This window comes from Geotrypetes seraphini, chromosome 8 (genome assembly GCF_902459505.1).
Source record: "Geotrypetes seraphini chromosome 8, aGeoSer1.1, whole genome shotgun sequence".
Lineage (NCBI taxonomy): Eukaryota > Metazoa > Chordata > Amphibia > Gymnophiona > Dermophiidae > Geotrypetes > Geotrypetes seraphini.
The window spans coordinates 129,923,243-129,945,973 of NC_047091.1; the positions used below are offsets into that span (position 1 = coordinate 129,923,243).

The 22,731-nt window shown below is 42.6% G+C and overlaps 1 protein-coding gene across 1 annotated transcript in view; it reads left to right on the plus strand.

Annotated features, from left to right (window-relative positions):
• Nucleotides 1-22,731, plus strand: part of SFI1 (SFI1 centrin binding protein) — a 172,599-nt gene that overhangs the window by 25,052 nt on the left and 124,816 nt on the right. The window contains exons 7-8 of the mRNA XM_033957125.1: nt 11,766-11,860; nt 16,449-16,566. Coding sequence (XP_033813016.1) covers nt 11,766-11,860; nt 16,449-16,566 — 213 coding nt within the window. The remainder of the gene's footprint in view (nt 1-11,765; nt 11,861-16,448; nt 16,567-22,731) is intronic.

Consider the following 22,731-nt stretch of genomic DNA (forward strand, 5'->3'; position numbering starts at 1 on the left):
AGGGGAGCAGTGAAGGGGTGGTGGGAGACACAGGGGAGTAAAAGGAAGGGAGAATGGACAGGGGGAGCAGGCAAGGGGTGGTGGTGGACAGCCAAGGAAAAAAAGACAGAAAGAAAGAAAGACAGAAATACAGAAAGCGGTTAAGGAAAGAGAGAGAGAGGAAGAAATAAAAACAGACACACACACATATTCTAGCACCCGTTAATGTAACGGGCTATAAAACTAGTTATAGATAAAAGAACAGAGACCAAGCCATTACCGTATTTTCGCGGATATAACGCGCGCGTTATACGTGATTTTACGTACCGCGCATACCCCTCGCGCGTTATATGCCTGAGCGCGGTATACAAAAGTTTTTAAACATAGTTCCCACCCCCGCCCGACGCCCGATTCACCCCCCCAGCAGGACCGCTCGCACCCCCACTCCGAACGACCGCTCGCACGCGCTCCCACCCGCACCCGCATCCACGATCGGAGCAAGAGGGAGCCCAAGCCCTCTTGCCCGGCCGACTCCCCGACGTCCGATTCTTCTCCCCCCTCGGCAGGACCACTCGCACCCCCACCCCGAAGGACCGCCGACTCCCCGACAATATTGGGCCAGGAGGGAGCCCAAATCCTCCTGGCCACGGCGACCCCCTAACCCCACCCCGCACTACATTACGGGCAGGAGGGATCCCAGGCCCTCCTGCCCTCGACGCAAACCCCCTCCCCCCAACGACCGCCCCCCCCAAGAACCTCCGCCCGTCTCCCAGCCGACCCGCGACCCCCCTGGCCGACCCCCACGACACCCCCACCCGCCTTCCCCGTACTTTGTGTAGTTGGGCCAGAAGGGAGCCCAAACCCTCCTGGCCACGGCGACCCCCTAACCCCACCCCGCACTACATTACGGGCAGGAGGGATCCCAGGCCCTCCTGCCCTCGACGCAAACCCCCCTCCCCCCCAACGACCGCCCCCCCCCAAGAACCTCCGACCGCCCCCCCAGCCGACCCGCGACCCCCCTGGCCGACCCCCACGACCCCCCCACCCCCCTTCCCCGTACCTTTGGTAGTTGGCCGGACAGACGGGAGCCAAACCCGCCTGTCCGGCAGGCAGCCAACGAAGGAATGAGGCCGGATTGGCCCATCCATCCTAAAGCTCCGCCTACTGGTGGGGCCTAAGGCGCGTGGGCCAATCAGAATAGGCCCTGGAGCCTTAGGTCCCACCTGGGGGCGCGGCCTGAGACACATGGTCGGGTTTGGCCCATGTGCCTCAGGCCGCGCCCCCAGGTGGGACCTAAGGCTCCAGGGCCTATTCTGATTGGCCCACGCGCCCTAGGCCCCACCAGTAGGCGGAGCTTTAGGACGGATGGGCCAATCCGGCCTCATTCCTTCGTTGGCTGCCTGCCGGACAGGCGGGTTTGGCTCCCGTCTGTCCGGCCAACTTCCAAAGGTACGGGGAAGGGGGGTGGGGGGGTCGGCCAGGGGGGTCGCGGGTCGGTCGGAGGTTCTTGGGGGGGGCGGTCGTTGGAGGGAGGGGGGTTTGCGTCGAGGGCAGGAGGGCCTGGGATCCCTCCTGCCCGTAATGTAGTGCGGGGTGGGGTTAGGGGGTCGCCGTGGCCAGGAGGGTTTGGGCTCCCTTCTGGCCCAACTACACAAAGTACGGGGAAGGCAGGTGGGGGTGTCGTGGGGGTCGGCCAGGGGGGTCGCGGGTCGGCTGGGGGACGGGCGGAGGTCTTGGGGGGGGCGGTCGTTGGGGGGAGGGGGTTTGCGTCGAGGGCAGGAGGGCCTGGGATCCCTCCTGCCCGTAATGTAGTGCGGGGTGGGGTTAGGGGGTCGCCGTGGCCAGGAGGATTTGGGCTCCCTCCTGGCCCAATATTGTCGGGGAGTCGGCGGTCCTTCGGGGTGGGGGTGCGAGTGGTCCTGCCGAGGGGGGAGAAGAATCGGACGTCGAGGGGGGGCATCAGGCTTTCAGGATGGGGACAGGACTTCAAGGGGGGACAGGCAGACCTTCAAGGGGGGACAGGACTTCAAGGGGGACAGGCACGGAGAGGCGGGGCAGTGCACCGAAAGTCAGGGCGGGTGAACGGTGAGTCGGGGCAACCAGAGGAGAGTCGGGGCAGTGCACCGAAAGTCAGGGTGAGTCGGGGCAACCAGAGGAGAGTCGGGGAGGGCGAAAGGAGAGTCGGGGTGGCCAGAGGAGAGTCGGGGAGAGCGAAAGGAGAGTCGGGGTGGCCAGAGGAGAGTCGGGCAGCATGCGCGTTATATGCCTGAGCGCGGTATAGAAAAGTTTTTGTACATATCATCGTGATTTCTGCGCGCTATACCCCTGTGCGCGTTTTACAATGGTGCGCGTTATATCCGCGAAAATACGGTACTTAGACAATATATAAGAACATAAGATTTGAGGTCAGACCAGTGGTCCATCGTGCCCAGCAGTCCACTCATGCGGCGGCCCATATGTCAAAGACCAGTGCCCTATTTGAGTCTAGCCTTACCTGTGTATATTCTGGTCCAGCAGGAACTTTTCTTGAATGCCTGTAGGGTGCTTTCCCCTATAACAGCCTCTGGAAGAGCATTCCAGATTTCTACCACACTCTGGGTGAAGAAGAACTTCCTTATGTTTGTACAGAGTCTATCCCCTTTTAACTTTGAGAGTGCCCTCTCATTCTCTCCACCTTGGAGAGGGTGAACAAAATATCACTAGCTATATCTTAAATTAGAAATCAAATCAACAGAAAACAAGAAAGCACTGAATGCATATATACATACCAAGATCTTCATAATTAGAGAAATAATCATTCACTCAATCCTTGAAGCACACAACAGCCTTACTAGCCTATTTGTTAAGCAATAAGTTTCTTTCCCTAAGTGGCAATACATTCCAATAAGGTTTCCAGATATCTTGGAAATGCTTCCATTTGTGATCATTCCCATATCCAGCATTTTTCCTCTCTAGTAGAGTGCTATCATATAACAATTGTTCCACTGCACAAGTTTAGGAGATATACAGTCTCTGCACCGCAGCAATCCCCAAGCCTAAAACTTAACGGAGAAACACATGTTGTCCTTTCAACAGTTTTGTACTGCGAGTCCCATCTTGAAATAATACTGCTGCCATCTCAAAGTCAAAGTGAGTACTCAACAAGAAACAGATATTCCCATACCTTTGTCAAAAAATCCTGGACATAAGGACAAGTCCAAAACATATGACTAAGAGTGGCATGGGCAACTCCACATTTAAGGCAACTACCTTTTTTTTTTTTTTTTTGCCATTCCTGCTCTACAAGCTCACAATGGGAAAATATATGCTCTACATATGAATTTTTATATTCCCTCCCTGAGAATTATATTAAGAACGATATGTGGGATAACATGTAAAGAATCTTGCAGAACAGATTCCTCTATCCATGTCCCCAAGCCCTCAGACCACACCTCAGAAAGAACAGTCAGCCAACAGACACAAGAGAAGCTCACATTCCAACTTCGTTTCCTCCCCAGTGAGAGGTTGTAAACTGAAAAAACACCATGAACATCTTTTCTCGCACCAAGCAGCATCATGGGGTAAAGACCTAGAACAATTGCTTTTGCCCACTACTTATGAGGAATTTAGGAAACGTCTGAAAACACACCTGTTCCTAAAGTATCTAGACAACTGATCCTCTCTTCTCTCTCCCCTATATAGCGATTAACTTGTTCCATGGATCACTCTCTCCTCAAAAATGGATTTCCTGTCCTATTAACCCTCTTTCTTCCTCCCCTCTTAAAGTCAATCAATTTGTACCTTTGCTTAATCTTTGTAAACCGCATAGAACTTCATGGTATTGCGGTATATAAGCTGTAATTATTATTATTATTATATTTCTGGCAAAAGGTCTGATAAGGCCTTACATAAACAGGTTAAAGATATTTTCCCCTTCACACCCAAGCTCAAACTATTGTATACGTTTTGTGCTGCTACTGCTGTCAGATCTTGTCTAGAGAGTGAGGAGATATAATAATGAACTTATAAAAACCCCAAATGATCTGCTACATTAAGTTCAAACATATTACGCAATGTTTAAAAGGGAATTTTTACTCATCCAATTAATCCCCCACCCTTATCATTCCATCTCCAAAAGAATCACCCAGATAAACCTGGAGAAAACTTTGTTCCCAAAAAGGGGCAAAAGGGGGCAAAATAGGAGTAAGTAAAGAATTTAGACAAGGTTTATGACACAAACGCTTCCAACTATTGCACATATATTACCAAAGCATGTGGCTAGCCATTCCCTCACCCCAAGTCGATGACTGAGCATGAAGTACATAGGAGCCAGAAAGGGGTAATAGTGACGACTGTTCCAGCTGCCCAAGAGAATAAAAGGAAGTACCCAATAACTAATCCTTGATGGATCGCATGCCACAAGCCAGATTATCTAGTTTCAAATCTATCAGGTCCAATCCACCTTTCATGTTCTGCAACATTAATATATTCAGCGAAATCCTGGGACACGTTCCGTCCCAAAGGAATCACCTCAGCGCTTTATACAAGCAAATATAATTGCAATACTTGACATATAATGGGAGGGATTGCAAAATATAGAGCCATCATGGGATAATTAGTGTGTTATAAAGAAAAATCCTCTCAGTCTTCGATAGGGTAAGTGATTCCCAAAGCACCAACTTCTTCAGCATATTTTTCAAAGGGGCTTAATATCAGAATAGAGGGATATAGTATTCGCTCTGACATTTACCCCTAAATACCAGATGGTACTCTTAGCTTCCCGTAAAGGAAAGGAGCTCCACTCCTGCATGATATTCATAGTAATTGATAAGATTTCTGATTTGGATACATTAATCTTCAAACCAGAGAACTCCAAACAACCTAAAAATTTCCAAAGCATTAGGAACAGTTTTCACAGGATGAGTGAGTATTAACAGAATATCATCTGCAAAAGGGAAGATTAGGTGACTTGCCCAGGGTCACAAGAAGCAGTGCTGTGATTTGATTCTGCATCATCAGGGTGCTGAGGCAGTAGCTCTGCCACCAGACCACTCCACCTCATTTCATGGGTCGTCTTAGTTGGACCTGGGACCTGACTGTTCCCCTTAAGTTAAAGTAAGAGAGGCTCCAGAAATAACAAATACAGCAATTAAGATGAGGGACAGCCCTGTCTGGTACCCCTACACAAGGAAAAAATAGAAGATGGAGATCCATTGACCAGCACTGCTGCAGTTGGATTGGCATAAAACATTTTAAGAGTATCAAGAAAGAAACTTGAAAAACCATATCTTTCTAATAAAGAAAATAAATAAAACAATTCCATCCTATCAAAGGCTTTTTCAGAGTCAAAACTGACAGTTAGTGGTGAAGTATGATGTATTTAACATTGTTCCAAAGAAAGTAATAACTTCCAAAGGTTCACCAAAGCCTGTCTTCCTGACACAAAACCAGTTTGCTCTTCTCCAATCAAGTTGGGTATTACTTTTAGCGGATGTGCTGCCATAATACACGCCGAAATTATCAGATCAACATTAATAAGGGAAATGAAAAGAATCGTCTCGGGCATCAAAGGATCCTTATCAGGCTTTGGCAGCACTGTAATAAGAGCATGATTAATATGTAATAAGAATTGACCTTTCTGTATTGCACTGGTATGACAAGCCTCCAAGGAGCCTACCAAATGGACTTTCAATATTTTATAAAACTCACCACTATAGCCATAGGGCCCAGGAGACTTATGTGGTTTAAGATGCATGAAAGCCCTCTGTATCTCTTCATTAGAAATTAGAACATTAAGACAATTGGTGTTAAAGACGAGAGCTTAGGCAATTGCACAGTTTCTAGCCATTGATCAAAATCATTGCCTGAGCATTGAATCTCAGATGAATATAGTGTAAAAAGAGTGAAAAAATTCCTCCAATTCAAGCGGACAGGATACTGTCCTGCCATCTGGAAATTAATGTCTCTCATTGTTAATTCATGGATTAATACATTTAATGCATCTTGTGTTCTAAAACAAGAATTTTTATTACCTGGTGTAGGGGAATGCACATACCTATATTTAAACTTCTGGCAGAGATTCTCTAAATGTATTATCTGAGAGGCCACCTGTTTCTTCCATTTTGCAACATAGAAACATGATGGCAGATAAAGGCCAAATGGCCCATCCAGTTTGCCCAACCGCAGTAACCATTATCTCTTCTTCTCTCTAAGATCCCATGTGCTTATCCCACGCTTTCTTGAATTCAGACATTCTTTGTCTCCACCACCTCTTCCGGGAGACTGTTCATGCATCTTACTACTTTTTCTGTAAAAAAAGTATTTCCTTGGATTTCTCCTGAGCCTATCGCCTCTTAATTTCATCCTCTGTTCTGAGGATCACCTTTGTTGTTTCCCAGAATAATACTGGATCATCAGCATGATCTTTATTATAATCTTGAAACTCCTGCCACCTCTTTTCCAGAAAAGTATAAAAGTCTTGGTCTTTTGCCAAATAAGCAGGAAATTGCCATCAAGGGCAGACCCCTCACCTGGAGCCCAAGGCATCCAGTCCCACAGAAATGAATGTATGATCAGAGACCATCAAGAGTCCTATCGTTGCTTCCCCTAACCACGGGAACAGTGTCTTAGAAAAATATAATCTACTAGTGTTTTAGCCCGTTACATTCGTTACAGTAACGGGTGCTAGAATAGCTCCACCTATACCCTGATCCTGACTCTGACCCCACCCATGCCCCGGCTCTATCATGCCCGTACCCTGCCTCCCACTGATCTCAGTCCCACCATCTCACCTTTCACCATTTCCTTTGTACCCTTTTGGCCCTCATAGATCCTCCATTGCATTTATCACCTGACAGGGTCTTTACTTACCCGAGGTGGCAGCAGCAGTCCTGACGTACCAACCTTTCCTCCCTCAGTGCCCCAAAGCAGCAGTGGTCCTACCGTTTCCATCTCTCCCCCCTTTCACACCCTCTACTATCTCTCTCTGGCCCTGTTTCACCCCTTTTGTCATCTTTCCCTTTCCTGTCCCCGTCTATCCCCTACCATCTCTCCTGGTCCCCCTAGTAGCCTCTCTGTCCTTCTCATCCATCTTTCTCTCTCTTCTTTCCTCACTTGAGTCCAACATCTCTCTCTTCTTCCACTCCCTCCCCTGGCTTCTGCGGAGCTCGTAGCTCCTTCTCATCCTCCTCCAGCCAAGCTTCAGCCATCTACACTGGCTCCGGCTCGGGGGAGAGAGAAAGAGATTTGCGCACATGCGCACTCCTACCTGCGGTGCCCTACAGCGCATGGAAAACGGAATATGCAGGTGGGAGTGCGCATGCGCGCTTAGAGCTTTATTATATTAGATAATATCCATTCCTGAAGCTGTGTATTGAAGAAAAAAACACTCAGTGAAAGATAAGCATGTGTCTGCTTGAGCAGAAAGGTTACATGAAGCATAAACAAGAACAGACACTGTGAGTCAGTCATTGTGTAACCATAGGACATTCCTTTGACTGGAGACGTTTCTGCATTTTTGTGATTTGGTCACACTCAGATGCGAATGAAGACTCTGTAGTTAGTACCAATTATTCACTCCTTTGATGCCACTCACAATGCCAACCATGGAAGTAGCAGTGACTTCCAAGAGCCCTGGGCTCCATTTTGTCATTTTTGAATGCTTGAGTGTGACACTGTCTTATTTATTTGGGCTTCAGCCATCTACACTGGCTCCGGGTTTGGCCGCCGCAGCCTGCAGCCGCCAACAGCTGCGGCGGCCGACATCGTCGCTCTTCACCAGCAATCCTGCCATCTTGTTGAAGAGTGTTGAGCGATGACGGAGGCGACGAGGAATGGAGAACAGGTTCAGGGCTGCCAGGGGGGAGGGAAGAGGGGAGGAGTGAGCCAGGCTGAGACTGGCAGGAAGAGGAAGGCAGGGCAGGTGAGGCTATCAGGCAAGGGAGAGAGGGGATGCCAGGTGTGAGGCTGGGCAGTCAATGGAGATGGGGGGGGTCATGGTTGAGACTGGCAGGCAATGGGAGGAGAAAACAGCCGCCGCAGCTGACATCCGCCTCGGGGGGAAAGAGAGACAGAGATTTGCACGCATGCGCACTCTTACCTGTGGTGCCCTACAGCGCACAGAAAACCGAACACACAGATGGGAGTGCGCATGCGCGAGTAGGCTTTTATTATATTAGATTCTAGCTATACAACCATGAGCTATTGAAACATGAGTATAGTTCTTTCCTGAGGGTCAAAAAGATGCCAGAGATTCAGTAAACCCAAATTCCACGCCAGCATTTGCAACCCCTTATCCCTTTGGAGGTGAAGCCTAAACCCAATGATGTCTGTCTCTTAAGTCCTGTGTCAAAACTGTATTAAATTCCCCTATCTCTATTAAATTACCTCCTACAAAGGGTGAGAGCAAAGTGCAGTAAGTAGAGTTCTGAGCATACACTGAGACAACTGTGGCAAAAAAGCCATTGAAAATAATTAAGCACTACCACATATCTTATGATCAGATATAACTTTTAACTGTGGTCCCATTTTGGATTTGTAGGTACTTGGGAGTGGTCTCAAATTCAAACCTTTTGCAGGGCCAAATTTTGGATTTGTAGGTACTTGGAGGGCCACAAAAAAAATAGTTAATGTCTTATTAAAGAAATTACAATTTTGCATGAGGTAACACTCTTTATAGTTTATAAATCTTTCCTTTTGGCTAAGTCTTAATAATAATATTGTAATTTATAGCTAAAGAGACATATGATCAAGAAACTGTTTTATTTTACTTTTATAATTATGATAAACATACCGAGGGCCTCAAAATAGTACCTGGCGGGCTGCATGTGGCCCCTGGGCCACAAGTTTGAGACCACTGTTTTAATTCTTTTAAAATACACTGATTTCTCAATGAGGATTGTAAAGCAGAGAAGCAGTGTTTAACCCAGGAATTCTGCAACTTCTGATGTTCAACACAAGAGAGTTTAGTTTCTTGAATACATGCTTTATCTGCTTTACATCTTTTCAGAGTCTGTAAATTTTTTTGTCCTCTTCACTGAGGAATTAATTACTGCCACATTCCAAGAATATAGTTTTAAGGAAAGCCATTGTCTATCCAAGGGATCAACTGAAAAAATATCCACTCAAAAGCACTGTCAAAGCACCCAGCTTTCCCTCTGACAGATATTACTGAACAAGATAACACTGGTGTCAATGTAAATCCTGAGATATGCTTTAGCCTTATTTTTAATTGTTAGGTAAACAAACCCCATCCTGCCTTCTCCCCTCCCTCTATCTCCTCCACCACTCATTGTCTTAAAAAACCCAACCCAAATCCACAAATACTCTCTCACCACACTCACGCCTAATGAATCACATCTAGCATAGTCTGGTTCCTACTCACAAAAGAATAAAACCAGCCCCAATTCCCTTCAGTTACACAATAAAAAGGTCATCCCTATGCCATACTATCTAGATAACATTCCCAGAAGCTAATATCAGCAATAACAAACTTTAAACAATGAGCTTTGAACAGTTCAGGCAGAATACAAGTGCGACCTCTTAGAGCTAAAATACAAAGCCAGTCAGACTGCAGAGCAAGAGCATTATAGATATCCAAGAACTTGTCCACACCAGATGGCTCTAATGAGGAAAAGTAAACTTAAGTAAAATAAAGCAAAACTTTATAGCCACTAGTAATGGCGCAAACATGACCACTATTATGAACATCCATCATATACACAGCAAGCCTGCTGCACAACAGGATCGATACCCCAGTCCAAGGCCTTGTGAATATACACACACAAAATGAAAGTCATAGCAAACCAAATTCCTCTGAAAACCACTGTTAGGCCATCGGATTTCACCATGCAGCAGTCACAATCAAAAGAAAACAGAGCAATCTTCATAACAGATTGCTCCCGTATAGGAAAACTAACTCTTCAGTGCCATACTTGCCTCCTCCGGAGAGTCGAAAAAGATGATTTTTCCCTTTGTATAATACCCAGAGTTTTGCAGGGTATTGTGAAGTGACGCAAACCTGATGATCTATCAACTGTTTGCACACTGTCGCTCTACGATGTATGCTAATAGATCTCATGCATATTCATTGGGAAAATCCTGAAAACCCAACTGGATTGTAGCCCTTGAAGAGGGACTTTGAGACCCCTGCTCTACAACAATGGCTAAATAATCCTGAAATAGTAAAATTCTGTGATTGCCATATGTAAACTCTTTCTTCTACCTATAGAACTGAAAAATGTGATCTTTATGGGCAAAATTCAAGAGGCGGGTGATGACCCCTAGAGGTCTATTAGTATTGGACCTTTGTATGCTAAGCATTCTCCACTCTAAGCGGGCCTAAATGTGCAAAGTCAGAGAATTCTGTAGACAGCCATTTTTCCAGGAATCCAACCAGTTCCATCTCTTTCACAGACTCCGGGATATCCACAAAACGTATGTTGTTTCTAAATGATCTATTCTCAAGATAATCTAACTTGGTTTCATTTTGGGTGTCTGAAGTTTTTATATATCGCAGATCATTGTGCGTTGCCTTCACACTGTCCTCTATGCCAGAAAGACGAGGGTCAAGATAAGAAAATTGGGTCATTAGGGCATAGACAGGGGGTGGGTAAGCAGAGTGGGCAGACTTGATGGGCTGTAGCCCTTTTCTGCCGTCATCTTCTATGTTTCTATGTTTCCATCTCAGCCATATGTCTTTGAAATTCCGTTAGAGTGAGTCAAAAAGTGCCCAACTGATCCTTGATTGGAGCCAGATTTGTAGCTAGTCCTCCACCACAATTTCTTTAATACGGACTAACATCGATTCCTGCACTTCTTTGGAGGCACCTTCTCCTGACGTCATCTTAAGATCCAGCTGAAATGGTAGGCCACACTTTTTCTTTCTCCCGCTTTCCTGATTTTGCAGACATATTGGGCAAATTTTTACACAAGAATTTGTCCATAAAGCAGGCAGCATCCAAGAAATCACAAACTAGAGAGAGTGAACTAGCGAGGATAGCTGCTAATGATGGATTGGAGTGGCTGCACCAGGAGCCAAGAGAAAATGCTGCCTCTTGGCTCATTGTATCACATTATCCTCCATTCATTTTCTGCTTATAAGTAGACCCTCTAGTACCTAGGGCTGAACAATTCTTCATACTTTGTTGTTATCAATTGACATTTCAGTGGTTCCATATCTACCTCGGCATACAGTCCCACTGTATTTCCAATAGCTGTCTTCATACAATGCACCGAGTACACTAGCCTTGTGATTTAGGATTTATTGTTCTATTAGACTGTTTCCATACAATGACACATGACTTACAAAGTTCCTATCTTCTTATGCTTTCTTAAAACATCTTATGGCTTAAGACATGTTGTGGCTTGTTGATGCTCTTCGTAGAGGCCCCCATCTAATATTGAATGCTTCCACATCTACACAGCACTCCACATGGATTGTAAAGGGTGAACATATGCTCCTTTTCTATAACACCATTTCACAGTCCTCTGCTTTGGGAGTCACTAGTGTGTGGTTGATCATCTTGTTTGTCTATGGGGTTTTCCATGGTTAGAAGGATAAGCCAGCCACGCAAACCTACATTCCTCCACTCAAATGAGCCTGTCTTCAGCCAAAGAACTCACTGGAAAGGAACCAGGTGGGACACTGAAGTAGGGATGGTTTGCCTTTCTAGTTTTTGAACTCTGGGACCTAATCCATCTGTGGCACCATTAAGATGTCACCAGTGCGGCTGACTTATCTTGCTGTCCATAGAGAACCTCTGTTACAGCTAAGTAACCTCGCTATTTTTGTTAATTTCTTCTTCAAGGTATTTTCTGTACAATCTGACATTCAAGGCATGGAGGACATACACGTCACTGAAATGCCAAAAAAAAATAACCTACAAGGCCACAGCATGCTTTGGTAAGGAGAAGAACCACAGAACTTGGAGAAAGGGAAAAGCTCTTTGATGGTGTTCTCATTCTCTATCTCTATCTCTATCACTCTATATCCTGCAGTAATAACTATTACTGCTTATGTCTATAATACTACTAGACATACACAACACTGCACATGGACATGTAGAACAGTCTGTGTTCAACAGAGCTTACAAGCTATTTCAGACAAATAGGACAAAAAGAGATTAGGGTGTTTCATTTATAATTATGTAAATGATTAAAGAATGGATATTAAGCAGTGAATAAAGGTTAAGAGTTAAAGCAGCCTCCAAAACAGATTTGAAAAGAACAAGAGAGGGAGAATGACATATTGCCTTAGTAATCTGTTCCAGGTATACAGTGCAATAAGATGGAAAGGATAGTGTCTGAATTTGGCAGTAGAGGAGAAGGGCACAGATGAGAGTGACTGACTTGATGAATGGCGTTCCCAGGAAAGGCTGTGGGGAGAGATAAGGAAGGAGAGAGAGTCCAGTGTTCAGAGAACGAGAAAGTCATTTGGACCAGATAGGCTTCATTAGGGGTGGCAAATGATAGATAACAACTGAATACTGATAATCATACATGATCCTTAGAAGGAGAGAGGCTCTGTGGTCTTTGTGGCCTTGGGAATTGAAAAGCTTTTTGGGATAGTAAAATGGAAATAAAAAACCTATTTATGTTGATGGAAAAGTTGAGATTAAGAACATTTTTCTAAAGTGGGTATAAGCATTGTATACAAGACCAAGGGAGAAAATTCTAGATAGCAGGTGTTGGTCAGAGGTTTTGCTGTCCAGGGGTTTGAGATAAGATTGCCTTCTCATCACTACTGTTTCCCCTGGCAATAGCCATTTGCCTGTATAATTAAAGGGTGGCTCTCCTATTTTTACCTCCCCTTATTTCCAGTCTTTCAGTAACTCTGTCCTCTTTCTCTCTTCTTTCTGTACAGTGTTTGCCCCCTAAATCTATCTTTTCTTTTCCCTTCCATCATTGTCTCCCTCCCCCCAAAAATCTGCTTATTTCTCTCCCCTCTTCCATCCTCGTCTGCCTCCTTTCTCCCCCTTTCCATCCAGCATTTCCACACACTCATTCTCTCTTCCATCAGTAGTTTCCTCCTTTCACTTCCCCCTTTCATCATCTCCCTCATTTCTCTCCCCTCTCTGATCCAGGCTTCTGTCTCCCTCCTCGTGTACAGCTTATCCCCTCTCCCCTTTCCATCCAGCATTTCCACTCTCTTTCCTTCCATCAATATCTTTGTATGTCTTCCATACAATGTGTGCCCCCTTTCTCTTTACCTTTCATCCAGCATATCCCCTTTCACTTCCCCCGTTCTATCATCTGTTATAGGGGAAAACACCCTCCAGGGATTCAAGATAAAGTTAGACAAGTTCCTGCTAAACCAGAATGTACTCAGGTAAGGCTAGTCTCAGTTAGGGCACTGGTCTTTGACCTAAGGGCCACCGCATGAACGGACTGCTGGGCATGATGGACCACTGGTCTGACCCAGTAGCGGCAATTCTTATGTTCCCTCCTCTCTGTACCCCATTCCCCAACATTTACCCTCTTTCTCCTGTTCTATCTAGAATCTACCTTCCCACTTCTCAACAAAATCTGCCCCTTTTCACCTCCACCCCAAACTATTTCCACTAGCTTCTGCCTCCTCTCTATCCTCCCACCCCACTTCCCCCCACGTTTACCCCCCACATTTACCTCCTCTCTCTCCTCTCACCCCACTTCCACCAGCATCTGCCCTCTTTCTCCCATCCACCAGCGTCTGCCCCCTAACATCCCTACCGCTACTGCTGCTTTCCCAAAGCAGAGGTAAAGTGAAACAAACCGACTGCGGGACGTTCCATACATATCTCTGGCTGCCGGCTCTGCCCCGGAAGAGGAAATGCTGTTGTAGAGGGTAGACTGGCAGCCGGTCTATTTCAGTTTGCTGCTGCTTCGGGGAAGCAGTAGTGGGAGAGTGGCGAGGGAGAAGGTATTGGTTTTGACTCCACTAGCTGCTCAGTGGGGCTGAAAGGCTGCGCGGCCTCCTGCTAAAAGGTACTTGGCCATGTAGCTTAGAGCAGTGTTTTTCAACCGTTGTGTGTGCCGTGAGATGTTGCCTGGTGTGCCGCAGGGCCGCCATCAGGGCAGTACTACCAGTCCTGCATTCAGGGGCCCGGAGCTGACAGGGGGCCCGAGGCAGGGGCGCCAGTAGCTCGCCAAGGCAAAGTGAGTCGATCACCCAGGACTCACTTTGTCTTGGCGATCTAATCTATCGAGCCGATAAGTCTTCTTCTCCCCGACGTCAATTCTGCAGTCGGAGAGGAAGTTCGGGCCAGCCAATCGCTGCCTGGCTGGGCGGAACTTCCTCTCCGATTGCAGAATTGACGTCAGGGAGAGCATGTGTCGGCGTCAGCTTTGGGGCCTGTTATCCATTGGTGGGTCCTGTTCCCCGATGGCAGCGGCAGTGGCAGTGGCTTGGGGAACGGCAGGGAGAAAGAAAGAAAGGGGGCAGGCAGGGAAACAGAAGGAAAGAAGAGAAACAGAAAAAAAGAAAGAAAGGTCAGGGAGAGAGGAAGAAAAAGTTGGGGGAGGGAATGAGGTGTGGAGGAGAGAAAGCATACAGGCTGATAGAAGGGAAGAAAGATTGGATGCACAGTCAGAAGAAGAAAGTGCAACCAGAAATCACCAGACAAGGTAGGAAAAATGATTTTATTTTAAATTTAGCAAAGTGGAGGCAGTATTACCACAGTTTTCAAAGGAATTTGCCCAAATAACTTAATAGTTAACTGGGTAAATTCCCAGAGATGAAAACTTCCCTTCACTTACTATGCACAGTTCTGAATTTATATCTGCTGTCTATATTTTACAATATGGTCACCTTTTACTAAACCGCAATAGTGGTTTTTAGCGCAGGGAGCCTATGAGCGTCAAGAGCAGCGCTGGGCATTCAGCGCAGCTCCCTGCGCTAAAAACTGCTATTGTGGTTTAATAAAAAGGATGGAGGGTATATTTGTCTATTTTTGTATGCTATAAAAACCAAATACAGAGAGAGACTGAGAGCTGTTGACGAAGAGCTACGTGTGTGTCTTTCTTCGATTCCAGCCAGAATATCAGCTTTGTGTTCAGCCAAATAGGCCCAGGTTTCGCACTGAATAAAGTATTTTATAATTTTTCACTATTCTGTTTACTTAATATTTCATAATAAAGTAATTATAAAATACTTTCTTTGTGTTTATTTGATTCCTATTCAAGAGAATTACTTTATATATAGTCAATATAGGCACAGAGTTAAATTTTTTAACATTTTCTAATGGTGGTGTGCCTCGTGATTTTTTTCATGAAACAAGTGTGCCTTTGCCCAAAAAAGGTTGAAAAACACTGGCTTAGAGGGAACATTGCTGCTGACCATATAGGAGGTATATAAAATGTTTGAAGGGAAAGATTTGTCTCGTAAGAAAGCACGGACCTCTGGAGAAGGGAAGAGTGCATGTAGGGTTACAGATATTCACCAATGCTCAGTAAGCAAGTGAAATATAAGGTGATATGCAGAATATACTGGATATGGCACTTAGGAGTTGATTGAGGGGATGGAGAAGAAGGCTTTGGAAAGTGTTAGGAGAAAAGAACATTTTTTTTGTATGTGGTGGGACTGTAAGGTAATCTAATATTTTTAGAGGAGGACATTAGCATGAATAAAATCTATAGTAGATATTGACTGAATATGCATGAGAGATTTGCATACTGAGGAGGCAGTACTAGCAGATCTAGCTCATGCATATTCATTATGGATATCCTGAAAACCTTGCCTCTGTTTTTTGCTTGTAGCTAAAAGGGGCAAGAAGCTGCTCTTCTGTCATTTTGGTATTTCTGTGATACTGCTTTTTTTTTTTTTTTTTTTTTTAAAGCAGTAGTTGCCTGAGATCTCATGTACTAGGGCTGTTTTAGTCTTGGGCCTCTTATAAGTGGAGGAGTAATCTGCTAGCTAGACAAGCAAACAAAGGGGAAGATTCTCAAAACCCACCTTGCATTTAACAATGGTTGCTAAACTGATTTCAGATGGCACTTGCAAATTTAGTGACCCTCCACAACTCTCTGCGAACCTTATTTGCATGATCTTTTTTTAAAAGAATGACTCGCCTTTTTGAAATTGTTACAGTAGTGGCCGTGATAGCGGCCTATTGGATTTTACTATAAACATTTGAGAATCTTCCCCTGAGTCGGAGTTTAAATTCTGCTTCTTCCACTGACATTTCTTATGATTGTTGCAAGTGACTTTAACCTCCATTGCTTCAGATCTAGACTTACTAACCTATATTAATACATTATCACCTGTTAATACAATTAATACAAGTTATTGTCGAGGGGTTTTGTGTAAAATTGCAGGTAAGAAAGTCTAATCCTTAGATTGCAAGTCTTGTGAGGCAGGGGGATAAATTCAGATATTGAAGGAAGCCCACTTTGAGCTTAAGTTTGGAAAGGCGAGCTGAAATCCAAATCCAGCTTGACAGAAATAAAGCTGGATCAATATTAGAAAGTGACAATCAAACTCTTGTATTGTTTTTATTTAATAACTATGCCCTTAGCGGAGAAGCAGCTAATGAGGTTGATGTGGAGACACTGGCTGATTTACATTGATGTTCGCAGAACTAAACTCCGAATGCAGTCTCAATCGCTAGAGTTCAGAGAGAGGAGTGTTTTGCAGTAAGTATGAGAACTGAAACTTATTTCCCTCTCATTTGTTCTACAATTCTTTGTGAGTGTCGGTAGGGAATGAGATGGGGACAAAATTTTCCCATCCCCATGGGCTCTCTCTATCCCCATCCTGTCCTGTCCCCGTGAGCACTGCCCCTGCCCTTTCCCCATCATTCCTGCAAGCTCTGCCTTAACCGAGGCTTGTGCAGAATAGAGAGCTACACGGGAACGGGGACGACGGGAATCCCGTGGGTTCCCCCTTCAGGGTTGCGAGGATCCCGTGGGGACGCCCCCTAGGGTTGCGGGGATCCTGCAGGGTTGGATGCACTCGAGCCGCGAGGCTCGTCTTCTTTTCCCTACCTGCCCTGCCGCAGCACACAGGCAATCGGAAGTCTTCCATGATGTCAGTGCTGACGTCGGAGGGAGGGCTTAAGCAAAGCCCTCCCTCCCTCCGACGTCAGCACTGACATCGGGAAGACTTCCAGTTGGCTGTGTGCTGCAGCAGGGCAAGTAGGAAAAATTCAAGGCAGTGGCATACCAAGGGGGGGGGGCGGGAGGGGGCGGTCTGCCCCGGGGCAGCCTTAGGGGGGGTGCAGAGCCGGCCAGAGCCCCTTACCTTCGTGGCGCTTTCCCACAACCGACCGACAACAGGCCCGGTCCAACAAACCTCCCTGCCCTGTAGTCGCGAATCTAAATTACCTTCTTACAGCAGCTGGATTCAGGGCAGGGAGGTTTGTCAGACCGGGCCTGTTCTGTTGTCGGTCGGGCGGGGAAGCGCCACGAAGGTAAGGGGCCCCAGGTACATTAGATAGATTGTGAGCCCACTGGGACGGAGAGGGAAAATGCTAGAGTACCTGATTGTAAAAAAAACCACTTAGATAACCTTGATAGGCGCTATATATAATCCTAATAAACTTGAAACTTGAAAGGGAGGAAAGGTGGAGTGGAGAGGAAAAGACGCTTAAGGGAAATGGGTAAAACTGAGGGGGGAGAAGGACGCTGAAAGCACTGGGGAAGACAGAGGGGGGAGAAGGACGCTGAAAGGACATGGGGAAGACAGGGGGGAGAAGGATGCTGAAAGGACATGGGGAAGATGGGGGGGGAGAAGGACACTGAAAGGACATGGGGAAGACAGAGGAGGGAGAAGGATACTGAAAGCACATGGGGAAGACAGAGGGAGGAGAAGGACGCTGACAGGACATGAGGAAGATGGGAGAAGGACGCTGAAAGGAAATGGGGAAGAGAGAGTGGGGAGAAGACGCTTAAGGGAAATGGGGAAGAGAGAGTGGGGCGAAGACGCTGGCAGGGAAGAAGACAGAGATGCCAGACTATGGGGGGGAGCGGAGGGAAGAAGATGGGTGCCAGACCAATTTGGAAGGGGGGAGAAAGGGAGAGGCACAGTAACAGAGCAAATGGAAGACGCAGAGAGAAGGGAGATAGTGGATGGAAGGAATTGAATGAGAACATGAGGAAAGCAGAAAACAGGCAAAAAAGGTAGGAAAAAAATTCTATTCTATTTCTTTTTTTTTTTTTTTTTGCTTCAGGATAAAGTAGTATATTAGTTGTGTTGATAAAAATTTATAAACATTAGAGGCTCTGATAGAAACCCGTTTACAAAGTATGTATTCTTCCCAATTAATATTTCCAAATTAACAAAGTCTCTTTGCTTAGGGGCGTGGCTTGGACACGCATGAAGAAAGTCGTGTAATTGAAGAGCTCCGTTAAAAAGACCTTGAAAGATTAAATAAATTGAATGAAAACGGAAGATATATTAAAATTTCACTGATCCTATGAATAATAAAGAAGAAAAAAGGATGGCAACTGGTAAACAGAATAAAAACGACTTCGCTGTATCAGGAAGTAGCAAAAGGGCAAAACCGGAGCAGGAGAGCAGTTTAAAACTGACAGACACAGAAGTTATGAAAGAGTTAAAAGAAATTAAAGAAATGCTTTCTATTATTACTAAAAAAGTTACCGATTTAACAGAAGAGGTTTCAAATATAAATAAGAAGATGGATGTGCTTGAATTGAAATCTAACAACTTAGAAGAAAGAATGCTGACAGTTGAAGAGGAAATCTGTTATAGCCAAGCAGACAGGAAAAAAACTGAAATACTTATTAAAGACCTGGAAGATTTTTCGAATCGTGAACGAAGAAGTAACATCCGTCTGATTGGCTTGCCGGAAGGAGCAGAAATAGGAAATCCTGTCACCTTCATTGAAAAATTACTTCCCAAGCTACTTCCTTTGCAAACGAAATTTCCCATAGAAATAGAAAGAGCACATAGAGTGCCGTTAAAAAGAGCAGTAAACCAGCAAGGACCAAGACCTTTTATTTTTAAACTATTGCGACACCAACAGGCCATAGAAATATTACAACTGGCCAAGAAAAATAAAGGTTTGAAGTATCAGGATGCTTTTATACATCTAGTGCCGGATTTCGCAAAAAATACAGCTGTAAAAAGAAAGAAGTTATTGGATTTAAGACCAAAGCTGAGAGAATTAGGAGCGAAGTTTGGATTGGTATACCCTGCTACTATGAAAGTGACAATTGGAAACAAAACTTTATCTTTCAATGATCCAGAGAAATTAGAAAAATTTATTCAAAACCAGGAAGTACAAATGTCTTCTTAAATTGTTTATCATATTTTAGTTCCTATATATAGATAACTGAATATAGTTAAATAACTAATTTGATAAAAAGGTATTATAAATTGATTTGGAAAAACTATATAGAATGTAATATATTCAAATCAATTCAAATATTCTACACTAACGATATTCAAAAATGGAATTCAAATGAAATCAAAATTCCAAAAAAAAAACAAACAAAAAAAACTTCTATTAAGGGAATAAGTGAATGTTTTAAACATGAACTAAGTTTATTAAAGGAAGATATGAATGTATTAAAGGAAAATATAATATAATATTAAAGAATGAATTTATAAGGAAAGATGTTCAGGAACATTCAATATTAATTAATAATTTTCAGATAAATGATTTTCATTTTTAGAAAAATAGAAAATATTTGAAAGACTACTTTATAATTTTAATTAATTTAATACAATATAAAGTAAAGATCTTCCTCCATGGGGGGATGCGCAGTGGGGGTGCATCTCGAACATATATAACACTAGATACAGAGGAGAGAATAAAGACTCAGATTCCCAGATGTCAAAGCGAGGGAACTACATGTGATGGACAGAGCAGACACCGGAACTATAAAGAAAGACTTTTGTATAACAGTTGAACTTATGGACAGATCTTGTTGTTGCATCGTATTGATCATATAAAGAGAAGAACTACATACATTGGGAAAAGAAGAAAAGAAGAGAAAATGAAAATTCAAAACGGAATAGAAAACTACAATCAAGAATAAAGGTGGACTGAGATATACTTGAAGGAAATGAGTTTGTATTGAAATTATTCTCTCTTCTGGATTCAACTAACATAAAAGTAAAAGAAATATATATGTGAAATCGAGATGTGCTTTTACGGTGGGTTCCTCCATAGGAGGGGGATTTTTTGATCATAAAATACTTAATTATATATCATTGAATTCCCATATTATTTAAAATAAAACAAATAAGGGATTATTTATTGATATATATTTATTACAAAAATAACAATTTAGATAAATTAACAATATAATATGCTTTGAATATTATATATATATATATATGTGTGTAACATGGCTAAATTATATTATATTTCATTTAAATAACAAATGTTTTAATTTATAGAATACAATAAGAACAGGTCTTATGGAGTGCTTTATTATCGACTTAAGATGCGTGCTACCAAGTATACACAATTTTTAATTAAAAGGGAGGGTGGGGTGGGAGATGGGAATAGGAAGAGGGGAAAATTAATAATTAAATCTAGAATAATTAAAGAAAAGTGCAGATATCTGATCAAAATTTTATTATTAAGAAGATATTTAATTTTACTCAAATTATTAAATGACAATTAAAATTTTTTCCATTAACGTCAATGGTCTGAATCACCCAGTAAAAAGAAAAAAAATGTTAGGTTTCCTTCACAAGCAAAATGCGGATATTTATTTCATGCAAGAGACGCATCTTACAGGGAATGAATCTAATAAACTAATTGGGGGATGGGTATCTAAATGTTTTTTTGCTCCTGCCTTAGGGAAAAAGGCAGGAGTAGCCATACTTATTAATAAGAAATGTACTGCTGATTTTAAACTTATAAAAATTGATCCATTAGGAAGATGGGTACATATCAAAATGATAATGGGAAATACAACCCTGGACTTATTTAATTTATATGCTCCTAATTCAAATCAAATGGAGTTTTTTAAAAAAATTCAACAGATATTACTACCATTGGCTACTTCAAATTTGATAGTAGCTGGAGATTTCAATGCTGTTATGGATCCTATTTTGGATAAGAAACCTAGTAAAATTATAAAATCATTAGGGCTAGAAAATTTGATACAATCTTGTGATTTGGTAGATATATGGCGTATTCTTCATTTTAATGATCAGGAATATTCTTTTTGTTCTCAGGTCCATAAATCATTTTCAAGAATTGATTATATATTTGTTTCTAGTAATTTAGCACAAAAAGTTATGAAAGCAGTTATTGATCCTATTATAATTTCTGATCATGCTGGTGTGTGGATTGATCTAAAAAATGATATAAAAACAAATTTTACATCAATTTGGAAATTTGATAATGCCTTACTTGCTGATGAAAATTTTGTAACAGACCTAAAAGTAAAGATGAAAGAGTTTTTTCAAATTAATAGCACAGACAATATGAATATTGAAATTATATGGGATGCTTGTAAAGCGACAATGAGAGGTAACATTATATCATATTCGGCTTTTATGAAAAAACAGCTTAAAAAACAATTTATGGAATTAGAGGAAGAAATTAAATCATTAGAAAAAAATTAATTATTAAATGGGAAAATGTAGTATTACAAAAACTATTAAAAGTTAAAACTAAATATAATGAACTCTCTTCACAATTTGTTAGAAAAGAAATGTTCTGTCAGCAATTTAGATATTATGGAAACTCAAATAAAGCTGGAAAAATGTTAGCAAATTTTCTTAAAGCAAAAAAAAGAAAAACTAAAATTATTGCAATAAAAGATACAAAAGGTAATACACACACCAGCACTAAAGATATTGTAAAACAATTTCTTGATTTTTATAAGAGTCTATATACTTCAGATTCTTGTGAAAATAAAGAACAAGATGGCTTAGAGTTTTTAAATTCAATTATTGGACCAAATATTCCAGAACATATAAAAGGAAGTTTAGAAGAACATATATCATTAAAAGAAATAGAACTAGCATTGAAATCTCTTAGAGTTGGATCCGCTCCAGGTGGAGATGGATATACTGTTGAATTTTATAAAACATTTCAAAATATTATATTGCCTTATTTATTAAATTTATATCAATATCAGATACATAATGAAAATATATCAGGTACTATGGCAGATTCTGTAATTATTGTCTTACCAAAACCAAACAGGGATCCTACATTGGTTTCAAACTACAGGCCCATATCATTGTTGAATGTAGATGAAAAATTGCTTGCTAAAGTATTAGCATTAAGATTGGCAAAAGCTCTTCCTTTTATTATAGATGTACACCAAACAGGATTCGTTGCTAAAAGACATTCCTCACATAATACCAGACTGGCACTTCATTCTTTAAACTTAGCGAAAACTATGAATGAACCAGCTTTCTTAATATCGTTAGATGCAGAGAAAGCATTTGATAGAGTGGAGTGGAAATTTATGTATCAAGCTTTAAAATGGTTTGGAATAGGTCCCTTTTTTATTAAAATGATTCAAACATTGTATAGCTCTCCTGGAGCAAGATTAAATATAAATAATAACATTTCAGAAAGATTTAACTTGTTACGGGGGGTTAGACAAGGTTGTCCTTTATCTCCCTTACTTTTTGATATTGTTCTTGAACCCTTATTAATTGCAATAAATCAAACTAAGGGAATAAAGGGGATCACATTTTCAAATTGGGAATATAAATTATCTGCATATGCAGATGATATTCTTTTATATTTGAGGAAACCGGAAGATACCATTCCATGTTTATTAGATTTATTAGATAAATTTGGTAAATTTTCTGGATACAAAATAAATTGGGAAAAATCTGAAGTTCTTCCAATTAAT